At 57.0% G+C, this 21807-nt stretch overlaps 7 protein-coding genes across 7 annotated transcripts; 2 read left to right on the top strand and 5 right to left on the bottom strand.

The window, feature by feature from the left end:
* Positions 1–753: 753 nt before the first annotated feature.
* On the bottom strand, positions 754–3331 carry BCV69DRAFT_274769 (OPT superfamily oligopeptide transporter; the record flags this gene model as incomplete). Its single annotated transcript, XM_025491048.1, has 3 exons — positions 754–1702; positions 1796–2833; positions 2894–3331. The coding sequence occupies 3 exons, from the start codon at positions 3329–3331 to the stop codon at positions 875–877; spliced, it is 2304 nt and encodes a 767-aa protein (XP_025344918.1). The 3' UTR covers positions 754–874.
* Positions 3332–5109: 1778 nt separating this feature from the next.
* Positions 5110–6533, bottom strand: BCV69DRAFT_285639 (MFS general substrate transporter). The gene has a single exon (XM_025493457.1). It carries the CDS (start codon positions 6518–6520, stop codon positions 5195–5197), a length of 1326 nt encoding a protein of 441 aa, XP_025344917.1. The 5' UTR covers positions 6521–6533; the 3' UTR covers positions 5110–5194.
* A 2193-nt stretch (positions 6534–8726) lies between these two features.
* On the bottom strand, positions 8727–10521 carry BCV69DRAFT_301780 (cytochrome P450; the record flags this gene model as incomplete). The annotated part of the gene is made up of 2 exons (XM_025494598.1): positions 8727–9967; positions 10062–10521. 2 exons carry the CDS (start codon positions 10519–10521, stop codon positions 8727–8729), a joined length of 1701 nt encoding a protein of 566 aa, XP_025344916.1.
* A 433-nt stretch (positions 10522–10954) lies between these two features.
* Positions 10955–12030, top strand: BCV69DRAFT_120176 (hypothetical protein). The gene is made up of 3 exons (XM_025489145.1): positions 10955–11050; positions 11155–11563; positions 11655–12030. The coding sequence occupies exons 1-3, from the start codon at positions 11024–11026 to the stop codon at positions 11897–11899; spliced, it is 681 nt and encodes a 226-aa protein (XP_025344915.1). The 5' UTR covers positions 10955–11023; the 3' UTR covers positions 11900–12030.
* A 131-nt stretch (positions 12031–12161) lies between these two features.
* On the bottom strand, positions 12162–13238 carry BCV69DRAFT_301778 (hypothetical protein; the record flags this gene model as incomplete). The annotated part of the gene is made up of 1 exon (XM_025494597.1): positions 12162–13238. One exon carries the CDS (start codon positions 13236–13238, stop codon positions 12162–12164), a length of 1077 nt encoding a protein of 358 aa, XP_025344914.1.
* Positions 13239–13542: 304 nt separating this feature from the next.
* BCV69DRAFT_285634 (DUF726-domain-containing protein) lies at positions 13543–18520 on the top strand. Its single transcript, XM_025493456.1, has 2 exons — positions 13543–14599; positions 14858–18520. The coding sequence occupies exons 1-2, from the start codon at positions 13753–13755 to the stop codon at positions 18409–18411; spliced, it is 4401 nt and encodes a 1466-aa protein (XP_025344913.1). The 5' UTR covers positions 13543–13752; the 3' UTR covers positions 18412–18520.
* A 50-nt stretch (positions 18521–18570) lies between these two features.
* Positions 18571–21562, bottom strand: BCV69DRAFT_285633 (alpha/beta-hydrolase). The gene is made up of 4 exons (XM_025493455.1): positions 21050–21562; positions 19595–20952; positions 19101–19513; positions 18571–19004 (listed from the first exon to the last, which is right to left on the bottom strand). The coding sequence occupies exons 1-4, from the start codon at positions 21492–21494 to the stop codon at positions 18683–18685; spliced, it is 2538 nt and encodes an 845-aa protein (XP_025344912.1). The 5' UTR covers positions 21495–21562; the 3' UTR covers positions 18571–18682.
* Between the last annotated feature and the right edge of the window lie 245 nt (positions 21563–21807).

Below are 21807 nucleotides of genomic sequence, written 5' to 3'. Positions count from 1 at the left end.
GGTCATCGGTAGTGCTGTCGAATTCCGTAGCTTATCTTGCAATTTGACCGGTAGAGATGGCTCCAGCATCTTGTGAGACCTATGTATGCTGCTGAAAGGCAGGGGGGTTGTGGTGTTGGTGAAGGTCATACTCTCTTGGGGAGTCTACGACGGGGTGAAGCAGTGTGAGTGCGGATGAGTGTGAGTGCAAGTTGCTCTTACTGGCTTCTGCATGCACATCAAGGGCTGTGTTCGCCGTCGACTCACTCTTCTGCTAGCGTTGACACGTCTATCTGGACGAGGTGAGCGTGGGAGACTTGTGTCGAGCGGATGTCGAGTCGATGGCTAGTCTTGGTGGCGACGTGTCTGTTGTGAGATGAGAGGCTGGTGTCATTGACATCGACTCAGCATGTCTGTTGAAGTGAAGGACCAGCCTTGTGTCAGTGGACGCAAAGGCGAATGACAGCAGTGTCTCAGGGTATGCAAACTCACTGCTGCGGCGGTGCTCGATTCTAGCGATGAAGTGGGAGGGTCATGGATGTGAGGAGATGGCATGGTGAACAGAGGAAGGGAAAAGTGGTGAAGACGGACGAAATGTGATGTGATAAAGGAAAAGGGACGAGTGCGCAGCAGGTCCTCGCCCTGAGGCGTGTCAGGGGCACTAATATGCACCCGCCATACGCGCGTGCACAGACATACGCCCTGTCACCATACTGAGTAGCGTAGTCTGCGGAGTCACAGAGCAGTGCATGGTGAGAATCGATATCAATTGTACCCATGAGAGAGATAAAACGTGACAAAAGAAGCAGAACACAACACAAGCGAGGTCCACTCAGCCGAATCGTCAGCTGACTCTCCAGCCCAGCTTACCTCGCTGTCTACCTGCGAACCCCACTCAGATCATCCAAGGGGCAAGACCAACAGTCGAGCCGTAGTTAGCCTGAGCTACTCCTGCAATCTGGAGGATAGCATTGACTACTCCTGCAATTCCTTCACCTGCGACAAGACCGGCGGCGATAGCGTAGGCAAAGATGTCGGCGTTTCCGGGCCATCTCCTAGACCAGACAGAGACGAGAATAGCTCCAGTCGCCATGGAGATACCGTAATTGCAGTTGGGGACGAGGAAGCCAATGCCGATGGCGTTCCAGTTGGGAATGTAGCAATGGTACTTTGCTGGGATCCACTTGTACTTGGCGAAGACGGTCAAGGCAGCCAGGATGGACATGCCAATCGCAGTAAGACCACTGCTCAGAGTTATGGGCAGCTTGGGTGACACTACCGCGACTGCAACAGCTCGCCAAGCGGCAACCGAAGGAGCGGAGAAAGGGCAGACTTCAATGTCGCCATCGTTGATGCAAGGATATGCGGCAACGAAGAGGACATAGAGACCGACGCTGAATGGAGCTGCCCACAAGGAGCCGAACAGTTGAGCCCAGAACTGAGTCTTGGGGGAAGCCCTAAGCCAGTGACCAGTCTTGAGATCGCCTACCATATCGACGGAGTGGGCAGCGGCGGAAGAGGCGATAGAACCACCAATCAAGTTCTGCAGCATGGCGGCGTTGCCAGTGACGCCCTGACCCTTGACGGCTCCACCAATGATGAGCTGAGTGGCCTTGGCAACCGAAGAGAGAGGGTTGATGTCCGTAGTACCGGAGCTTTGAAGGCCAATGAACGAGAGCATGAAGGCCAGCACGATGGCGAGAATGGCGTTGCCCGCGTTCATCTTCAGGGTCAGAGGAAAAGTCGGGAAGAAGGAGATATACAAACACATCAGCATGCCGCAAGATCCATACCCTTCATCAACACCCATACTCACGTCGAATTGTAGAGCGCAGACTAGGACAGTCATGAGAATAGATGCTGCGAGACCACCCCAGATCCAGATGCCTCGAACCTGCTGGCTGGCGGGTGCAGGGTCGGGAATCTCTTCACCAGTCTTCATGTCGTATTCCTTCTTAGTGACTTTGCTGGCGAGCGACAGGACTCCAGCTCGAACACCGTAGTAGATGGGCCTCCAGTTCATGAGCAGCTCCATGAACGAGTAGACAAGCATCATCAGCACGGCGGGCCAGATCATCCAGTATCTTGGTGAGGCCATCTTCAGATCGGCGGGGATGCTCATACTGTAGCAGGTGTAGGCCTCGGGAGGCAGAGTGTCGTCCTCGTACGCGACGCTGTACAGCTTGCATGCAGCCTCTCCTGTACGAGTCAGAACTGGGCCGAGGAAACCCCAAGCAAGGAAGAGACCGCCCAAGAAGGAGAAGGAAGCGTTGTTGCCAGCGATCATTCCTGTACCGAAAAATGCGGGAGTGATAGTAGTGTACCATCCCCAAGAGTCAACGTACTGAGCAGAGCTCCATCCCCAACTTGCGAACCAGTAGAACATGTGCTGGTCCTGAAGGATTCCTGGTAGGAAGCCCTGCAGAACGACGAATGCCAGAGCGCAGATAAAGGCAATCCCCAGAGCCTTGGTCTTCTTGCGAGCAATAGCAGCGCCAGAAGCAGTGTGCATGGCACGAATTGCAAGGGCGGTCGCCGTTGGTGTGGGAAACACTAACTTTTGACGTAATATCACGAAGCGTCGCAAAGGAATAGCGAAGAAGCAAGCGTAGAACGCAGAGCAAAAGGTGAAGGTGAAGAGACGGCCGAAGTCGGCTTGCGGCGAGGAACCCAAGAGGTTCAAGCGGTACATGGCGGGCACTGCCGCGACGAACATCGACGTGAGACCAGCGGCGCCCGTGGCAGCGGACTGAATGGTAACGTTCTCCTTGGGTCCGAAAAAGCCTCCTCCGAGCTTGTTAGGCATCGTTCGAGCGATGGCCTTGATGACAACGAATCCAACAAGGCTTGAGAACTGTGAGGTTGAGATGGGAGGAGTCAGACCGATTGGTTAGTAAAAGATTCTGCCACCGACGAAGCCAATCATGATACTTTCTAGGCTGGCACCAAAAGTGAATCCCGTCTTGAGTCCGAGATAGATGTTGGAAGCAGCGATGACGAGGCCCAGAGCAGTTCCTATGACAAGGGCTCGAACGGTCAAGCCATCTCCGTCTTCGTGCGGGAGGGAGGACTCGGGAAAAGGGACACCGGCAGCCAGATCGGCAGCAGTGAAAGCCTCTTGTCTGTCTTCGGCGTCTTCTGGTTCCTGACTATAAGGTAGATGCTCCTTCTCATCGGCGTCGATGCCCTTTTCGCTGAACTTCTCGGTAGAGATACGCTCGAGGCCGGGCTGACCCTCTGCGTGGACGATGTCGGTGTGCGCTGCTTCGGTGCTGACTCTCGGGTGGAGTCGGGTGGCAGTAGCCACTGCTGGGTCGGCGATGCCGGTGCTATAGTAGTCGTTCCTCTCCATAGTGTAGTTGAAGAAGTGGTGGGTGAGGAGGGGAGGAAGGGAAGGGAATAGATGAGGCCACCTGAGACGGGCTGCTTGCTCGATCTTCGATGCGAGAAAAGGCCTTCTGAGCGGCTCTATATAGCTAAATGACTCAGGTCCTCATTGCCTCGTTGCGAGGCACATTGGAGACGCTTATCTTCACCTTGGTCCTCCCGCTCCAGTGAGTCAGTGAAGGTCAGACCTGAGCGGAACAGCCATTATCTGGCTGGAAAAGGCAATGAAGCACCATATCCTTGATAAGAGTCGGACGACAGGCCCACTGCCTTCCTGGAAGAAGCCATCGACAAGGGCAATCCTGTGTTACTAAGTGCCGACGGCTCTAGTACCGGTCACGGGGTGCTGGTTCCTCATGCGCCTCCTGGTCGCGGCCAGTACGCCGCCGGGAGGCGAATCTTCCGCCTTTCTTCTGCCAAGCTGCGCTCTGACATTTCGGTTGCGCTAGCCGAAGGCTTGGCTGATGGCTTGGCACCGGACTCCGGGGTATTGCAATTAGAGGAATTGGGCAAGATATGGTAGGCAGTATCGCAGCACTGTGTGGAATTGATAACTGGAGGCGGGAAAATATGGCAGGGCGCCCGAGGGAAGCTGCGCGGGATCGTCGGGCACAGACACCGGAGGCGCGTGAGCAGTCAGCTGCACCTCCGCGAGAGGCGCAGAAAAACCCGGCGGGTCCCTGAACTCCGCTATCTGCAGATCACATCCGGAAGTCCCTGACATGCGGTCTGATGCCTGCCACCCAGAACACAGGTGCCAAGGCCCGATGCACCTTTGTCCCGGCCGCTACTCGGTGCTCTACCGTGGCGCTGTACGCAGACGCTCTGCAGGTCTGTGGTGCGCTGGAGGACATACACACCTTCCCATCCTTACCCCAGTGGCATATGCAAAGACCACACAGAGGCAGCGTGCACAAGGTGTGGCGTGACCCACTTAGTAGATTCTCCAATTCACGGACACTCACTTGCCCTGCATGAGCAGACACGATCAGGTCAGCTGCCCTTTTGTCAATATTACTGCACATCGTCTGCCAATCTTTATCAGTCTAGCCCATGGTACACAGAGCTCGTGCTATCGCCTTACTCAATGAGGATAGGAGAGAGACTTACAAGGACTGGAGCCCCAGAGCCCCTTCAACCTTGCAACCGTGGCAGATTCGGGAATCTACTTGTCCTTATCACGTTACCACCACACTCCATCGGATCTTTCGGCTCTCCATCCTCCATCCTCCAATCCTCGAGACGGTGCTTTTTTGAGCTTCGCTACCTTATCTTTGCTGCTTATGGGCCCAGAGCCGATGCCTGTCAGGCACACAGCCGGGCTGAGAACACGCCCTGAGCAAGTTAAACAGCCGCAAGGATCGACAAGCGACTGCGAGATAGGCGGAGGGAATTCAGGCACCAGGAATGGCTGCATACGCTGATCACGGCCCTGATCTGGTGTAGGATTACCTCCATGATGACCTATGTCAAGATAAGCGCCACACCTGCAGGAATTGTCAGCAGGGCTCGGGCAGCCCGCATCCCACCATCGTCTCAAGCATGACAGGGATCGAATGCAGACAACAAAGAAGACCCTAGATCCAGCGAGAAGAGCTTCTTGGAGCGCTACTGGACTCGCGCCTCTTGATGCTCAACCACGTGTCGCTTATCTCCGGCAGCGGCTTTATCAGATTCGCGCGCCCCGCGGGCGGAAGCGCTACCGCGTCCGTTGGATACACACTCTGCTGCGTACATTGGGAACAGTCTGCTGCGTACAATGGGGACACCCTGCTGGATACATTGAAGACAAAGAGAGATGACAATGACGCTACAACCTGTGGACCGATTACATCCCCAGCTTCTGGGCTGTCCTCAGCTTCTTTCCGAACAAGATCAGCCCCACGCAGAGTAGCAGGCCGAAGACCAAGACAATGACCGCTTCGGCGACATTGCCTGTCACCATCATTGACCCGTCTCCCATCGCCCAGCTCTCCAGACCTACCAGCTCGGCAATCCAGAATGGAATTCCGAACGACCATACAGTCTTGAAGAAGTTGTAGACCTGGACAGATGCGATGCCGACCGCAGGCGCTGTGTCGCTGAGGTACGCCTGGATAGCGCCAGTCAAAGAGACGACACCGATGTAGTAGATACCCACTCCAAACACCACGGGCACCCACCAGGCCATGTAATGGCCAAAGCCAAAGCCATAGACCATCAGACCAATAAAGGAGAGGATGACACCCGGGAACAAGTTCCAGATGCGGTGCTCGGGCTGGCGCACACCGCCACTCCTACGAGCCATGAATGCCATCGTCCAATCAGAGCCTACTCCACCCAGGATCTTGCCCAAGAGGGAACCAACCAAAAAGGGGATGTAGCAACATGCGAGGATCATTCCTGAGAAAAGGTATGGCGGCCTGGCCACACTTTGAGGGATCAAGATCGTAAAGCCGACTCCCCAGCCAAAGACGATGGCGCCGTATAGGGCGGGCAGACTCATGGTGACATAGCCCATCAGACGCAGGGGAAGCAGTGCTGCGATGATGAAGCGCTTTGGCTCCTTGAGAGGGTTGTAGAGCATTCCAATCCTTCCAGAGATGGGCGGTCGAGCGGAGCTGCTGTCATCGGTAGCGACATAGAGGGGGTCGCTCTTCTCCTGGTCGTCCTCGATGTTGGAGTTTGGCTTGGCGATGCCGCTGGAGTATTCGCCGTGCTGTGAGCCCATTGCCTCTCGAAGGGCCTCTTGGGAGGGTGGAATGTACATGGTCTCTGGGCAAAGGAAGATGAGCATGATCAAGGCCACGCCGGCAAAGATCAAGTCGACGTAGTAGACGTATTGCCACTTGTGGCTGAGGGTCACTGCTGATCCGATGATGGGGGCGGTAGGGGGACCCAAGGTGAGGAAGAGACTCCAGAGGCCAATGGCGGTTCCTCGCCATTGAGGTCGGTACATCTCAATGATGGATGCGACGGGCAGACACTGCGTTACCGATCCTGCGAATCCGGCAAAGAAGCGGGCTGCGAAGAAGGACTCCAAGGTGGGCGAAAAGGCATTCCAGAAGGTGAAGGCGAGGAAGAGGACCCAGGCGATGAGGTAGGTAGGGCGACGACCGATGGCTCCGGCAAGGGGGTTCCACAAGAAGGCGCCCACTCCGAGACCCAAGATCATCGTTCCGATCGTGCTGCGGGAGCAGACGTGGAGGAGAGAGTGTGTGTGAGCACAACGCGAGCGGGTGCAACGCACCACTCTTCGCTTTTCTCGCTCCACTCACTTTGCGATCTGAGCAACCGTTGCTCCATAGTAGATTGCCATTGGCTCAAAGACGGTCAAGTGGGATCCGGCAACGTAGTTTGCCACAAAGGCCATCCACGAGAGCGTGATGAGAGCACCGTGTCTCTTCCATGCTGGCCAGTGGGTTGGGTGGAGTGGGTCGGCAAACATGTCAAAGGGAATGTCATTCTCACCCGCCTTGTGAACACGAGTGGGAGTCGAAGCAAGTTCTGCAAAGGAGTTCATCGTGGGTAGAGGTTCGGGGGGTGGGGTTGGGTATGCAAGCGGGCGGGATAGCGGAACGTGGACAAGGGAGAAGGCGCGAGGGGCACGAAGGGCACGAAGTGGAGGCGCGCCGGTAGGGGGGGAGTGGATGGATGGGGAGGGGAGAGATGGGATCAAAGAGCAGTTCCTTTCCAAAGACACGACTCGCGGGAGCGCCAACTTTATACTGCCCCCGTCGTCTTCTCTCTCCTCGCCAAGCGCTGACGGCGTCACGAGGCGTAGCAACGCGTATGCAGAGAAAAGAGAGGGATCTGATGCCCTCGGACTGATCGGAGTGCAGTGTCTCGCTTGGAAATCGAGGCACAGAAAAGATGCATTCTTCTAGACTCCGCGTCCCTGTGCACCCAACAAAGTCACTTGTCAGTAGAGGTGAGGTGAGGTAGGCGGGGCTCCACGGCGAGCGAGCTAGGAGAGGCCGATATTATCGTGGCTTGCTCACCCACGCCCGCGGGACCAGTGGGAGGGTGAGTGAGTGGGTGGGTGTTGCTACGTGAGGGCTAGTAGTGAGTCAGGGCTTTTCCCCCCCCTCCTGCCTTGCAATTTTCTCTCTCTCACCCGCGCTAGCCGAACTTTGTGGGGTTCCCCTTACCGAGGTCTGACGAGACGCCGTTGTTGCACCTGGAGAGTGACCAGATGGCTGACCGTCGCAAAAGTGCCCGCGCGCTACGCTCCAAGTTCCAGGCTCAGCCTGCATCTCGGACTGCATCCCTGCGATCGGCCTAGGCCAATCTCAAAGGGGGGAGTTTCAAAAGACGACGACTTACTTACTTACTGTCCGTCCGTCCATGCAAAGCCCCGTAGACGTCCGTCCCTTGCCCGGCGGCAACTGATACGATGCCCGAGGAAAGACTGTCTGCTGCCAAAGTGCGGGGTCGCGGGAGCTCAAATTCAAAAAGAGTCAGATTGCACCCTCGCTCCTCTTGCGCCGTTTCCGCCATTCCAGAGAGCTGAGTAAAAAGGCCAACACTATCACCGCGGCGGATAACGCGGGTCAGCAATCAATCATATACATAGACATCTCACCCTTTTGCGGGGGGGAAAGAGACAGACGCTAGATGCCAAACACCGACTCCGTCAAATCCGGGGTACAGAGACAACACAGGTGCAATTAGCGCCACTGGGGAAGAAGGAGGAATGGGAAAGTAAGAGTGGTAGTGGCAGTGGTAGCGGGAAGCGCAAGCGGTAGCGGGAAGCGGAAACGGTATCGATCGTGCTCGCGCCTCGCGGTCATGTGAGCGATCGCGCTCGACCGCTCCACCGCTCACGCTGTCAGGAAAACGCGGGAGGAGGAATTTGCCACGAGTGTCCGTACGGTCGTCGTGTGCCAGTAGTGTGGTGGCGCATCTGACTGCCTGGTCCAGCCCCCTTTGCTATGTCGTACGGGAATTGAGTTCCGTAAAGGCTGTTCGAAAAGGGGAAAGGAGACGAAAGCTCAAAGGATGGACGACAGACGCAGGCTAGCATGGCTGCCTGGTCACGCCGTATGGATCGTGTCAAAGTATCCCTTGCCGTGTCCTCCGGGAGGCAGTGCTGACATGCTCATCGTTTTCTCGCTGCTGCTGGCGCTGCTCATCTCTCACGTCTTCGAATTGGACAGACTCATGTCATTGTGATGGATGTAAAGAAGGGGAGGGAGAGATACTTCTGACAACACCACTGGCGTGCGTAACGTCACCCGGATATCCCGGCAACATTCGACGTAGTGGGTCCACTTCTGCTTCTTGTGGTCCGTAGATCCTCAGTCGCTCGTCTTACGTAGATCGTCACTTGCTCGTCTTCCGTAGATCCTCAGTCGCTCGTCTCCTTCTCTACATTTCCATCAATCACGTCTCGCCCCACTCACCCTCTCCCTGACCTTCATGTGCAAAGGCCCTACCTGAATGATGAAAAAGTCCTTGACATTCTCCTTGAAAGCCTCTGCGGCCTCGCTGTCCATCTCAAAGTCGAACCTCGTGACGAACCCAGCGAGGACCGAGCGTAATTCCATCCAAGCAAGTCCCTTGCCAACACATCCAGTCGACCCGTAGCCAAAGGGAGCATACGCAGAGAGATTGTGAGGCTGGTAGTCCTCCGGGTTGAGCCATCGTTCAGGGAGCCACTCCATTGGGCGTACAAAGTTGGACGGGTCCCGCTGAACGATTCCAATCGGAACACTGAGGCAGGCACCAGCTGGGACGACTCGATCTCCTGGCAGGCAGACATCCCGAGTCATTGAGCGTGGAGGCCCAGCAGGGATCACAGGCCAGAGACGCAAGGTCTCACGGATGACGGCGTGGAGCAATGGCGTCGCTTCCTCGCGAGCTAGGAGAGATGGGTCTTCGTTGTCGGGCTGAAAGACTTTAGCGAGCTCTTTGCGAAGGTCGGACAAGATGCGTGGGCTCTGCGACAGCTCTACAATCGCAAGACTGAGCACATTGCTGGTAGTGTCGGACCCAGCAATTGTGAGGAGATTAGCGTCCAACAACAGGTCCAACAATTTCGGCTTGGGACGTCGAGCCTTGGTATCATCAGACGACTCCTTTTCGCCAAGGAGATGGCCAAAGACGTCGAGATGGGCTTTGCCTGTCCCTGCACTCGTCTGACCTTGGTGCATTCTCCACTGGACTGCTCGGAGGAGCCAGGCTCGATACTCTCGCATGGGATTGTGAGTCGAGTAGTTGAAGATCATGGCCATGTAAGGGACAGCGCCTGCGGGAGCGATGTAGTGGAGGTTCTCGTGGATCGTCTTGACCATGATGCGGTTAGACTCCGAGTGAAGCAGGTCAAAGGAGCGACCCCAGCCCAGCTCGCCCATGAGGTCAAAGGCATACCAGCCGAGGTACTTGTTGACATCCAAGACGGCGTACTCGTTCCTGCAGGCGCGAGAGGTCCCAGAGAAAGCCGACTTGATGTCCGAGGTGACCAAATCCATGAGCTCTCTAGTCTTTTCGGCCACGGTGCTCTGATATTCTCGCAAGCTTGCCACACTGAAGGCTGGATCCCACTGGCGGCGACGGGCAGCATGTCCGGCTCGTGTGGGCTCACTTTGCAAGCTGTAGGAACCTGGTCCCAGTGAGACGACTGTAGCGGGCAAGGAGGTCAGGCGACGGGGTGGTGGTTCGACTTAGCACGGCCGGATCATCATCACTGTCATACCTCGCTCTACTCGACTCACCTTGGTAGAGAGGGCCCCTGACCGATGTCGCTCCATAGACGAGCGGCAAGAGCTTTCCATCATTGATGCTGACACAATTGGGTCCAATCCTGACCACGCAACCGTATTGCTGATGAAGACGATCGAGCACTTTTGCTCGCGTTCCAAAACGTTCCATGGGTACCCAGGCCCACATGGAAGTCTTGGCGCACCAGGGTCCGGGTAGGCGTCTTAAAGGGTGGAAAAAGTGTCTGTAGACGATGATGGAGGTTGAGAGGGTGGTGACGTAGGCGAACAGCTCAGTGACGGTCAGTGTGAGTGCTTGTATCCAGGTGAGCTCAGCCACAAGGTGGAAGAGCAAGGGAGATGTGCACAAGTAAAGGACGAGGGCAAAGGCGGCGTGGTGGCCGTAGGGCTCCTTGTACTGAACGGCGGCATGGGTGACAAGGGCGAGACATGGTGAGATCAAGGGACGGATCATCGTGGTAGGAGCAGGATGGGTGGTGTGGGGGGAGATGAGGGCGCTACACGATGAGGCGAGCTTGGTATATATCCTCATTCTTCCCCTTCGTCCGCTTCTGTAGATGCATGGTCGGAGAAGGGACGCACGCCCAAGAGGGCAGCCGTGCCTTGTGCCTGACCCCTTGTGCGTATACAGTACCCCGGCGTGATGCCCTTCAGAAGGTTTCAGCCACAAAGCTTGGAAGGACAGACTCATACTCCTCCCTTCACCATGATCTTGTGCCGACCAATCTCCCCCCCCCTTTGTGCCTGAAAATCCAAGATACGACAGCAATCGCTCAGGGCGGGTGGGCCCGGAATTCTAGAGATCCGAGGGCGGACGGAGCTCGACGATGGTCCTTCCGTTCCGATTGCCTTGTCACGCGCGCGAGGGCTGCCACCTCGGGAAGCCTCCCTCCCTCCCTTTGACTCTGCACGGCTCGTATCCATCTCCGGCAATCTGATCGATCTACGAAGCAGCCATGGTCCGATCCGTCACAAATGAGGAGGTAAGTAGGGCGGTAGGACAAGGCGGCGATGATACCACTGGTAGCGATGCTGACCAACTCCCCCTCCCCCTTCCAATGATCGCCCTCCCCTCCCCCCCTCGCAGTTCATCTCCCACCTCACCACCCTCTACAGCGATTCAGCCTCCTCTGGCTCCGTCTACCTCACCTCGAAGCGTCTCACCTATGCGCCTCTTCTAGCAGACCAAAAGGACGCTCAAGGAGACTCGTCCATGGCCTCTACCTCGAGCGCCAGCACCTCCTCCTACCCGCTCCTCTTCCGCCTGACAGACGGCAAGTCCACCCCGTCCAAGGTCGCCCTCTCCACCCAAGTCTCCGCCTCTGCCCTCGCTGGATTTCAAGAGATGCTCAGCTCGACATTGAGGACGTGTCTGAGTGGCTGTCTGAGGAAGAGGGATAAAGCAAAGGAGAGAAAGAGCGACAAGGTCGTTGCTGCAAGGAAGAAGAAGGATGAGGAGCTCGGAGGATGGAAGGGAGTGGCCAAGGTTGGCAAGAGTGAGTAGGAGGGGCATGTGTGTAGGAGGCAAGGTGAAGAGAGAGAATATGCTCACTCCTGTTACTCCTTCTTCCTCTCGTGTCTCTACAGAACGAGGAGCAGGTCATCGGCAACATCAGCGCGCTCAAAAGAGGGCAATGAAGCTGCGCAAGGAGGAAAAGGTCCAGGCGGCAAAGTCAAAGGCGTCAGGAGGGGCATCTTCAGGTGAAGGGGTTGCCGTGGCAAAGGCTGGAGGGGAGGGGACGTCAGCAGCTGGACAAGCACAACAACCAGCGGCAGCAGCAGCGAGTGGAGCAAGCAAGAAGAAGCCAAAGAAAAAGGGAGGAAAGAAGTAGAGGTGTAGAGCAGATGTAGAGGTGTAAAGCAGATGTAGAGGTGTAAAGCAGATGTAGAGGTATCAAGCAGGTGTAGAGGGTTTCGCTGGGCCGTCATGGAGATGCAGGCCTCTGAACCACCATTTCGATGCATCAGCAGTATCACAGAGTGAGCTGCGCACTGTATGAACATGCGCCGAGATGGGACAATGATGAAGCACACTGGTATGAGGAAGTAGACACAAGCACATTCGTAGACTATCTCCTTTGCCTGGCTTGCTCCTCAAGCGTGCCTTGTCCTGGGTCCCACCAAGTCTCCCTCATACCACGTAATGCCTCTCAGGTCTAGCCAAGCCTTGACCTCCTCCGTCAATCGTCCCTTGATCCCCTGCATACTGCTATCCCGGCTCACCAGCGGCTTCCTCTTCCTCGAATCTTTCCGCCTCGCCTTCTTCTGCTTCTTCGTAGGCGACCTGGAAGCAGCAGATTTGCGCTTAGCAGCACCGAGGGCCAGAGGCACATCCGAATCGTCCGACGCAGAACCACTCATCTCCTCCACCGTCTCTTCCTCTGCCTCTGCCTCGGCAAGGACAAAGTCCAGAGGGGTCCTCCCTGCCCCGGCACCTAGGAAAGCAGCCAGATCTCTCTGCACGAGCGACCAGATTTCCTCAAAGGGTATAGGCTCCATAAGGAGGATGCGCTGGTAGAGCTGTTCGTCTTGGGTGATGGAGCGACGGAGAATGGCGGAGTGATGCGGAGTGAGAAGGACGGGCTGTCCGGGTAATGGTAGCGAGCCGAGCTCTTCGTCTTGTGAGGGGTCTGATGTGACGGAGGAGGAAGGGGAGAGGAGGATGTGCATGCCGTCCTCTGCTGCTTCTTGCTGCTGAGCGAGTGAAATGATCAGATCCTCCTCCTCTGAAGCGTCACTCGTCGACTCAAGAACCGCGCTGCTTCTGCGCTCGAGCAGGGCATCCCACACTCTTCTCAAGGTAGCCATCAGTGCGGTCCGATCATTCGAAGAGCGGAATCCCCAAACGCGAACCTCTTCCTGCAGCTCCTCCTTGGGATAAGCGGATAGGGATGGGAGCGGCGCAGAGGAGCTTCCAGTAGCAGTAGGAGGAAGCGCGTCGATGTAGGATGCTAGAAGCGATGCGGGAATGCGGGACCTAGCTGCTGCCTTCTGGGTTGAGCTGGAAGATGGAGCACCAGGCCTTCCAATTGATTGGACTGTCTCTCTGGCCTTTCCCCTCTTGGTTGTGGTACCGTTCAACGTTGCGAGTGTGCCAGACTGGGCCGTCTTCGGCGAGGTCGATCCAGGCGGACTACTATCCCAAGCGTCGAGTTCATCAAGGATGGTCATCTTGGCAGTAGCGGCGGAGGAGAGGTGTCGTAATGAGCCCGGGACATGCCTCGTGAGCAGAGGAGGCAAGAACGCTATCGATGCAGCTCTTGAGAAGCATCTCGCTGCCACTCTCATGCCATTGGTCCAGCTGACAAAGGTGAGTAGAGTATCTCCCTAGCAGCTCACCACGTCTTTGCGGAAGGACTGGGATACCGGAATGAGGGAGGGGTCAAAGTGGAGTCGGACCGGAAGGGGCAACGCGGAAAGGGAGACAGACGCCCAGGCGGGATCCTGGCCCGGAGAGACACCAACTGACCAAAGGCGTATGGATCCTTCTAAGCATCACCCTTTGAGACGCCAGCTTACCTCCTCCAGCTCTTCTGCGACGCTTGCCTGCTTGTCAGGGCTTCTCATCACCTTCTCTGCCCGTAGGACTGCCGGCTGCGGAGCGACGATACAGGCGGCCGGCCTGCGCGATCAGTAGCCCTCATCTCCGTCTCCCACTACCAGCGCCTTCCCGAGACGAGCGACAATGGACGACGACGATGACTGGCAAGAGATGCCCGTCATTGCCAGTGGCAGCGCACCAGCTCATCGGCGCCGCGCTGGAGCTCGCTCCTCCGATGACGACGACGACGACGAGCGAGACTCCAATGATGAGCAGAACTCTCCATCGTCCTCGCGCTACGAGGCATATCACGCCGGGCCATCTTCGTCACGGGTGCCCATGACCGGAGCGCCTCGAGCCTTCAGTCCCACAAGAAGAGGCACAGGTCATCAAAGTACTTCTCAAGGAGCATACCTCCCGAATGCTACTGGCAAGTCTCTCAAGCTCAACGATGCTCGGGGCTACGACTGGAGAGCAAAACCCACCGGCGCTCCGGGAATGCACTCTTCCCGGCGAGCAGATGAGAACGATAGCAGGAGCGGCCCGCAACGGATAGACCAAGACGATGACGACAACAACAACAACGAAGACGACTCGGAAGAAGAGTCGGACGATGAAAAGGGAAAAGGATATACGCAGCTCCGCCTCGATGAAGACGTAGAAGGCGATCAGCTGCACGACGCTACCTCGTACCTCTTCGGAGACTCTGCCTTATCGGCAGCCAAGGACGAATCGTCGATCGGATACTCGCATCAGAGCGAGTCTACAGCGACGCCACTGAGCCAGATGATGACTACAAAGTCGCTGCTGAGTGAGCCGCAGAAGATAGCCTACGTAGGCCTGTGCGCCCTCAAGGCCAAGGAAATGGTAAGGGCGATGACTCGGGTGCCTGGCGCTGCCAAGGACCTCAAGGAGAGTATCAGAAGCATAGAGGAGTGGGAAGTCAAGGTCATGGCTAGGCTGTTCCAACACATGGACATCGATGCAAGTGGTGAGTTGAACATTGTAAGAGCGTAAATGGGAATAGAACCAAGGCACACAGATAAGGGGACACGAGAAGATGAAACCACTAGATACACACCACAAAGGGCTATACTTGACAGGAACTTCTCGCCTAGCTGCGGGGAGATCCAATGCGAGCTGCTCAACCAAAAAGAACGGGTAGCTGAATCGGAGTGGAGGCGCCGCACGTGAGCTTCGAGAAAGGGACTTGTTGATGCTGATCTACGACCTCGTACCCCTCTGACAGAGCAAGCCATGATCAAGTCACTAGGCGACCACGGCGTATTGGCGTCCGACTTGGCCCCGAGTCTCGTCACAACACAGCAAATAGAGAACCCCGACTATGATCCGATAGCCGCTCAGGAAAAGGAAGAAAAGGAAGCTCACGACAAGGAGCAGGCTGAACTCCACAGAGAGGAGCAGGAGGCCGACGATCAAGAGCACACCGAGCCTCAGCCACAGCCCGCGGATGAGGTTGCTGAATCGGATTCCAGCGTAGACGGCAGTACGCAGAGTGTGCCGGGGTCCCCCAGAGACAACGATTCAGGCTCACCCACTCTGGGTGAAGGGTCAACCGGCACTCAGTCCCCCGCGGAAATGTTCACGCCTCGGGCTGAGACCGATCAGGAGCTGCCTGATGTCAATCAGCCTTCCGTCACCAAAGACGTGAACGACACCGAACCACTTGCCGCTGCACCGCTTCGAGCCGATCCCAACACCGCAGCGCAAGCCGAAGCTCTTGATGCGAATGTTGCTGCAACACCAGCACAGCCTTCGACGTTTGGCCTGACTGCAGAACCTCAATCCGTTCAGCCTCTGCCCTCTGCTCTGCCCGGAGTGACGACTGAGCTCTCCACTTCGGACACACACATCACACTCGACCTCCGGTGGACAATTCTCTGCGATTTGTTCCTCGTAATGACGGCCGACTCGGTGTACGATGCTCGATCACGAGTGCTCCTGGAGAGAGTGGCCGAGCAGGTGGGTCTCAGCTGGATGGACGTCACCAAATTCGAAAAGCGTGTGACCGACGCTCTAGAAATCGAAGAGGGCGTGGAGAAGCTCAAGGACAAGAGCGCCATCGCCCGACGCGAGGCCGAAGCCTCGAAGAAGAAGTGGGCAATGATCGGTCTAGCCACCGTAGGTGGTGGCCTGGTCATTGGTCTGTCGGCTGGACTCGCTGCTCCCTTGGTGGGGGCTGGTCTGGCAGGCTTTCTGGGCACTGTCGGCATCGGTGGTACGACGTCGTTCCTAGGTGGAGTGGGAGGCGCCGCCCTCATTACTACCACTGGCGCCGTTGGAGGTGCTGCCGTGGGGGGTCGAGGTATGACAAGACGAACGCAATCCGTCAAGACGTTTGCCTTCAAGCCCATCCACAATAACAAGAGGGTGAATTGCATCGTCACGGTGCCCGGCTTCATGAATGGTGACCAAGATGACGTCAGACTACCCTTCAGCGTAATCGACAGTATCATGGGAGACGTGTTCAGTGTGCTCTGGGAGCCGGAGATGATGAAGGAGATGGGTAACGCCATTTACATCCTCTGGAACGAGACATTGGTCATGGGTGTGCAGCAAGTCTTGGCTGCAACCATTGCAGGAGGGTTACTAGGGGCCTTGGCCTGGCCTCTATGGCTGTCGAAGCTCGGCTACCTCATCGACAATCCTTGGTCCAATGCTACCACTCGAGCAGAAGCGGCGGGCAAGATTCTGGCAGACATCTTGGCACATCGGCAATTGGGAGTTCGACCGATTACGTTGGTTGGATTCTCGCTGGGCGCTAGAGCAATCTTTTACGCCTTGCATGAGCTACACAAGAAGAAGGCATATGGTGTGGTACAGAATGTCTACATTTTCGGTGCCCCCGTCACCGCCAGTGACAAGACCTGGAAAGAAGTCCGGAGCGTCGTATCTGGCAGGTTCGTCAACGGCTTCTCCCGCACCGACTGGATTCTAGGCTACCTCTTCCGTGCTACCTCTGGTGGTCTTCGCTCGATTGCAGGTCTGCATCCAGTGGAGCGGGTCCCCGACATTGAGAATGTCGATGTGACAACGTCCGTGCCTGGCCATCTGCAGTATCGCGCCTTCATGCCGCTGGTCATGAGCGAGGTGGGCTTCAAGGTCACACAGGACTGGTTCGACGAACCAGAAGATCTGAGCAAGATCCCCGACCGTCAGATGGTCCTGGACGATCTTGCTGAGCAAGAAGAAGAGATGAAGAGCGTCAATACCAAGACGGGTGGCTTTGGGCGCATCTTCAGACGGAACAAGGGGACTAGCGATGGATCCGCTCCTGGTACGCCTACTGCCGACGCGTCCAGACCTGGAACGCCAGCGAAAGCACCCACGACCGTTGCTGGTGGTATTGTTGTCCCCAAGAGAGAAGCTGGGACAGGCAGGGAAGAATACGATGAAGGCGATGCGGATGCGGACGATGAAGACGATATGCCACCGAGAGAGGAAGCCGCTAGTGCGAGTGCAGAAGCCCCGCTTCCGCCAAGCGAGCCTGCAGAGGCTGCTGCCACACCGGCCGAAACTACACTTACGCCCCCTGAGGCTGCTGCAACACCTGCAGAGGATCGACCTGCCACGCCCGAGGTAGAATTGCCAGCCAACCGCTCTGCTCACGTCGACACGGATGCCATCCTTGCGGAATTGCGCGAAAGCGGCATAGAAGTCAGGGAACTGCAAAGTTCTCTCCCGGCCTTGTCGCTGGCCTCAGCGCCTTCCTCGCCAGCCGTCAAGGATTCCTCCTTCACCACCAACAGTGCCGATATGGCTACCAACAATGAGCAAGCTGCGAGCGTGGCACCGCTGGCTACCCCTGTCATCCGCGAACCACCTCCTCGGCCATCGCTAAGAAGCAGCATGTCTTCGATCTTTGGCTCGCGCAAAGCCTCGAGCAAAGCACAGACAAGCTCGCAAGCATCATCGAGGGTTGCCACGCCCACTCTGGGCTCGAGAGCCGCGCCTAGCCCTGCACCGGCTGCTGTGGAGATGGAAAAGCCATCCTTGAGTCTGCCTGGAGGTGTGTATGCACAAGGCAGCGCGGCAGCAGCGGCGGCCTCGTCCTCCGCTCGCCACGAGCAGCTGCACCGTCAAGACAGCAACCCGGGCTGGGGAGACTCACCTTCCGAGGCCAGCGCAGCCGAAGCGAGCAATTCTGTGCATGGCGCTGACAGAGGATGGGCAAAGCCGTTCAACTCTTCTGCTGCCTTTGAACGAGACCTGCCTCTGCAGCCACCTGGCTATGCACCCCCTTCAGACGTCAACCTATCCTTTGCAAGCGACTTTGATGACGGGGACGAGGCACCTGGGTCAGAGCAGACTACGGCGGACTCCACCCTTGGCGCTCGCAGCTACGGCCTTTCTGCAGAAGCAGCTCGTGAGCTCGCGCGGCAATTTGGCGCGGGTACAAGTGTCGGCAACGGCGGCGGTACGAGTGGCTCAGCAACCAAGGAGACGTACCCGTCGAGTGACTTTGATGCAGGTGGTTGGGGAGCTCCGCAATCCTTTGCAGGTACCAGCACGGGGGCATCGCCGTACGCTACTGGTGCTGGCAAGTCCAGCAATGCTGCATCGCTGTCTAGTGCGGCCTTCGGTGGCGGGTGGGGTGCGTCACCTGGGGACGAGCAGGTCCCAAGTACTGCGGACATGTCAAGGGAAGGCTCTTTACCGCGGCCATTGGACAGCTTGTATGTTGGCAGTGGACGTGCCAAGGAGGAGGATGTGGATACAGCTGCTGCAAAGGTCAGAACACCGATGACCTTCCAGGAGGCTTCGGAGAACCCCTGGGGATAGTGGAGCGTCACCACGGGCGCGGCCGCGTCATTATCTGTAGTCCTGCATCGATGTCGTCTTAGTGCGAGTGCTGTAATCTATCTCCCTGCTACTGTACTTTTGACCACCTTGCAGTACTATCGCGTGCTCAAGGGTTGTGCTACAGACTAAAGGATCATTCGCCATCTATAAGAACTGAGTCGAGAATACAAGTAGGATCTACAGTAGGGGACCCGAACAAGAGTATGTGGCCGCTTCTCCTGCACAGCCAGGCGAGGGGCGTGCGTCCCTCTCAGTACTTTGAGAAAAAGTCTCTCAGATCGCAGACCATTTCAACGGGCCTCTCCTCGCAAGCAAAATGTCCTCCCTTTTCATGCTCCTTATGCCAAACCACATTCGCTGTGCCCTTGACCCACTCCAGCGGCATTGGGATGAGCTCAAAGGGGAAATCAGAGTAGCCCGTGGGCTGGGAGATGAAAAACTCCCGACGGCCCGCCCACTCGAGTTGACCTCCTGGAGGACGATTGCGGTACGGCCAGATGGAGCGGGCCATAGTTGAGGTGGTGAACCAGAGGGTGAGGATCAAGGCGATTTCTTGTGGCGTAGGGTCGGCGCTGCTCGAGGGAGAGGGGTTGGTGAAGAGAGGCAAGGAGACGAGGTCAGGATCGTCAGATGCAGTGAAAATATGCTCTGAGTCCTGGGATACTTACTCTGTCCATGCGAGATACTTTTCTCCGATCCAAGCAAGGAGGGCGCTAGGACTGGAGTGCATAATCTCGCCCAGGGTACCAGGCCTGGTTCGGTGGAAGTTGGAATAAGCAGACCCAGACGTCTGGAACTCCAGGCCCCTGGCGACTTTTTGCGCATCCTTTTCGGAGAGCTTGTGAGGAAGACCCAGAATATTACTGATGTGCTCTGGCAGGTGTGTCGGGTTGCCACTGGTTGCAAAGTGTCCTGCGGAGACTTTGCGAGGTAGGGAGGCGATGGTGTCGACGAGTGAGGATTTGGACGAAGCGAAATCGACGAGCGTCTTGGGCAGAAGCGAAGGCTGGAGGCGAGGTGGTGGAGATGGCAAGAAGTTAAAGTGGCAGGACAGGACGTTGTTTTTGTGTCGTGCGGCCATCTGTGAAGAGCAAAAGGGTGGACAATCACACGTCAGCGCATCAGGGTCTTGCGTTGCAGAACGACTCCATATTCCACTCACCTCTCGACCGACAAATGTGCCCCAGTCGGTGCCTTGCAACGAGTAACCGCCCTTGCCTTCGCTAGTCTTGCCGAAGCCGAGATCGACCATCAGTTGGTCCAACAAATCGGCCATGTCTGCCACCAAGAGGTCGTCGTCAGGTCCGGTGAAGCGATTGGTACTCTTGCCCGTCGCCTCATCGTAATCGACAGTGGGGGAGCCACTCCACAGATATCCTGGGTGTGACGGCAGGATGCAGTCAAAAGCGGGCGTGCTCAGCGGTACGTCTACGCCCGGGTTTGCGAGCGACTGCGCTACATTGAGGTGCTCAAAGCAAGTCGATGGCCATCCCGAGATGAAGATCAGGGGAATGACTCTCCGCTGAGCACGCGTTGATGCCGAGGGCGAGACGCGGACAAAGTGCAGCCCTGCTTGGGTATTGTAGACGTCCGAAGCCGTCAGCAGATCGGGCAAAGGATAGAGAAAGTGCTGAAGAGAGGAGATTTCCTTCCAGTCACTTGCCCATGTGGGAGTCTGGCTGCTGCCATTGTTCGATGCGGTGAGGTACTCTAGCCAAGACTTTCGCAGATGGAGGAACTTCTCGTGCGTCAAACCAAAGCGAGAGAAGTTGGTGCCTTCAAGTAACGTGGGCAGAGGGAACTTTTCTTCGCGACTGATCTCATGCTTCAAGCAGGAGATGAGGTCATCAATTTGCCGCTTCGAAATGGTAGGAGCGAAGGGTTGGGCGGCCGACGATGGCGCGAATGAACCCTTTTCACCATCGTTACTGGTGAGGGCAGCAGTGTTGACCGGCAGGCCTGTCACAGGAGAGATGGGCAAATCGGTCGAGTCAGCAGAGCCCGCGAGGGGACTCTTGCCGATGACCTTCCAGAAGTCGTCTGTGTGTAGGGCTCGATCGAGGAAACGAGGTGGGAGCTGCTCTGGTGTGGAAGCAAAAGCCCTGGGCAAGGTCTTGACTTGGTACTCTGCCTGGAATTCTTTGACCCATCCTGCGTAGTCGGTCCTGGCGCGACTGGGCAGCTCGCTTGCCAGCTTCCACCAATCATAAGTCTTGCCATCTGTTACGATCCACCGTTTGCCCCACACGCCATCGCTGCTGTTGAGCTGGCTGTAGACGCCCACTACGGCCTGGGCTACGTCTTTGCCGTGGATGAGATGCAGAGAAGTCTTTTCGCGCAGCTTTTCCCGAGTGTCGGCCACCTTGGGCAGCCAATTGAGCGGGTGACGAGAGGAGCCTCCATAGAGGCCGGCGAGGTGCAAGACTGTGACCTGCGCCTTGAGAGTAGATAGCAGACGGGCCTCGGAGGCTGAACGTGGGGATGGGGTATTGAGCGGCGAGGTCGAGGTATGTATGCCAGCTGCGGAAGTGGTGGTGAGCCCAAGAGGGCAGATGTCGTCAGTTTCTCGCGAGCTCTCCAAGGTGACAATCATCTTTCGCCTCCCCCTCACACTTACCTCCCCATGCGCCGGTGGAGCTGAGTATGCACCACTTTGTCTTGCTATCGATTCCCCGTTCGTGGAGCACAGCCTCGTAGTCCACTGCGAGCTCCCTTGCAGCGCCTTCATCCTTGAGTGCCATGACCACCACCACCAGCTTGGCACTGGGGAGTGCCCTGACTGCCTTTCTCCAGCTCAGCCGTGACTCTCCGCCATTGGGACAGGTCCACTTGATGGGCCGCTTGGAGATGGGCAGCGAGTCGTCCTTGACACCGGAGCGATTGGTATAGGCGAATGAGATGTCCTGAGCCTGTAGCTCGGGCAAGAGGAAGGCGCCGGTCCAGCCAGATCCCAGCAAGAGGACATCTACCTCTGTCGAGGATGGGTCGGAAGTGGTGGAGAGGGAGAGGGAGTGGACGGAAGGTGGGCGCGTAGAAGCGCCAGAGGAAGGGATGCGGGACATGGTCAAGGGACCAAGGCTGCGGGTGTGGGTATGAGTGAGTTGTTGTGACCCCCTTGGTGATAGTGCAGTGGTGACTGTAGGGTAATATGGTCTTGGAGGGAGTAGAGTCAGCCAAGCATCCTCTGCTGCGCCAATCGAGTCCTTCGCTGATCTCCCCCGTGTTGCGTGTGAATTGGCGCCTGTGCTTGTCCTGCCTCCACATCCCTCGTTGGCGCTGCCCCGCCCAGCGTTCGATTCCCCGCGTGGTCGTGGGTGGACAGACGCGCGCGCACGCGAAGCACAGACGAGCAACAATTCCCAAAACGAGGCGCCA

The sequence above is a fragment of the Pseudomicrostroma glucosiphilum genome (assembly GCF_003144135.1).
Source record: "Pseudomicrostroma glucosiphilum strain MCA 4718 unplaced genomic scaffold BCV69scaffold_20, whole genome shotgun sequence".
Taxonomy (NCBI): Eukaryota; Fungi; Basidiomycota; class Exobasidiomycetes; order Microstromatales; family Microstromataceae; genus Microstroma; species Microstroma glucosiphilum.
Note: the sequence above shows the minus strand (reverse complement) of the source record. Positions and strands in the feature narration are given on the sequence as shown.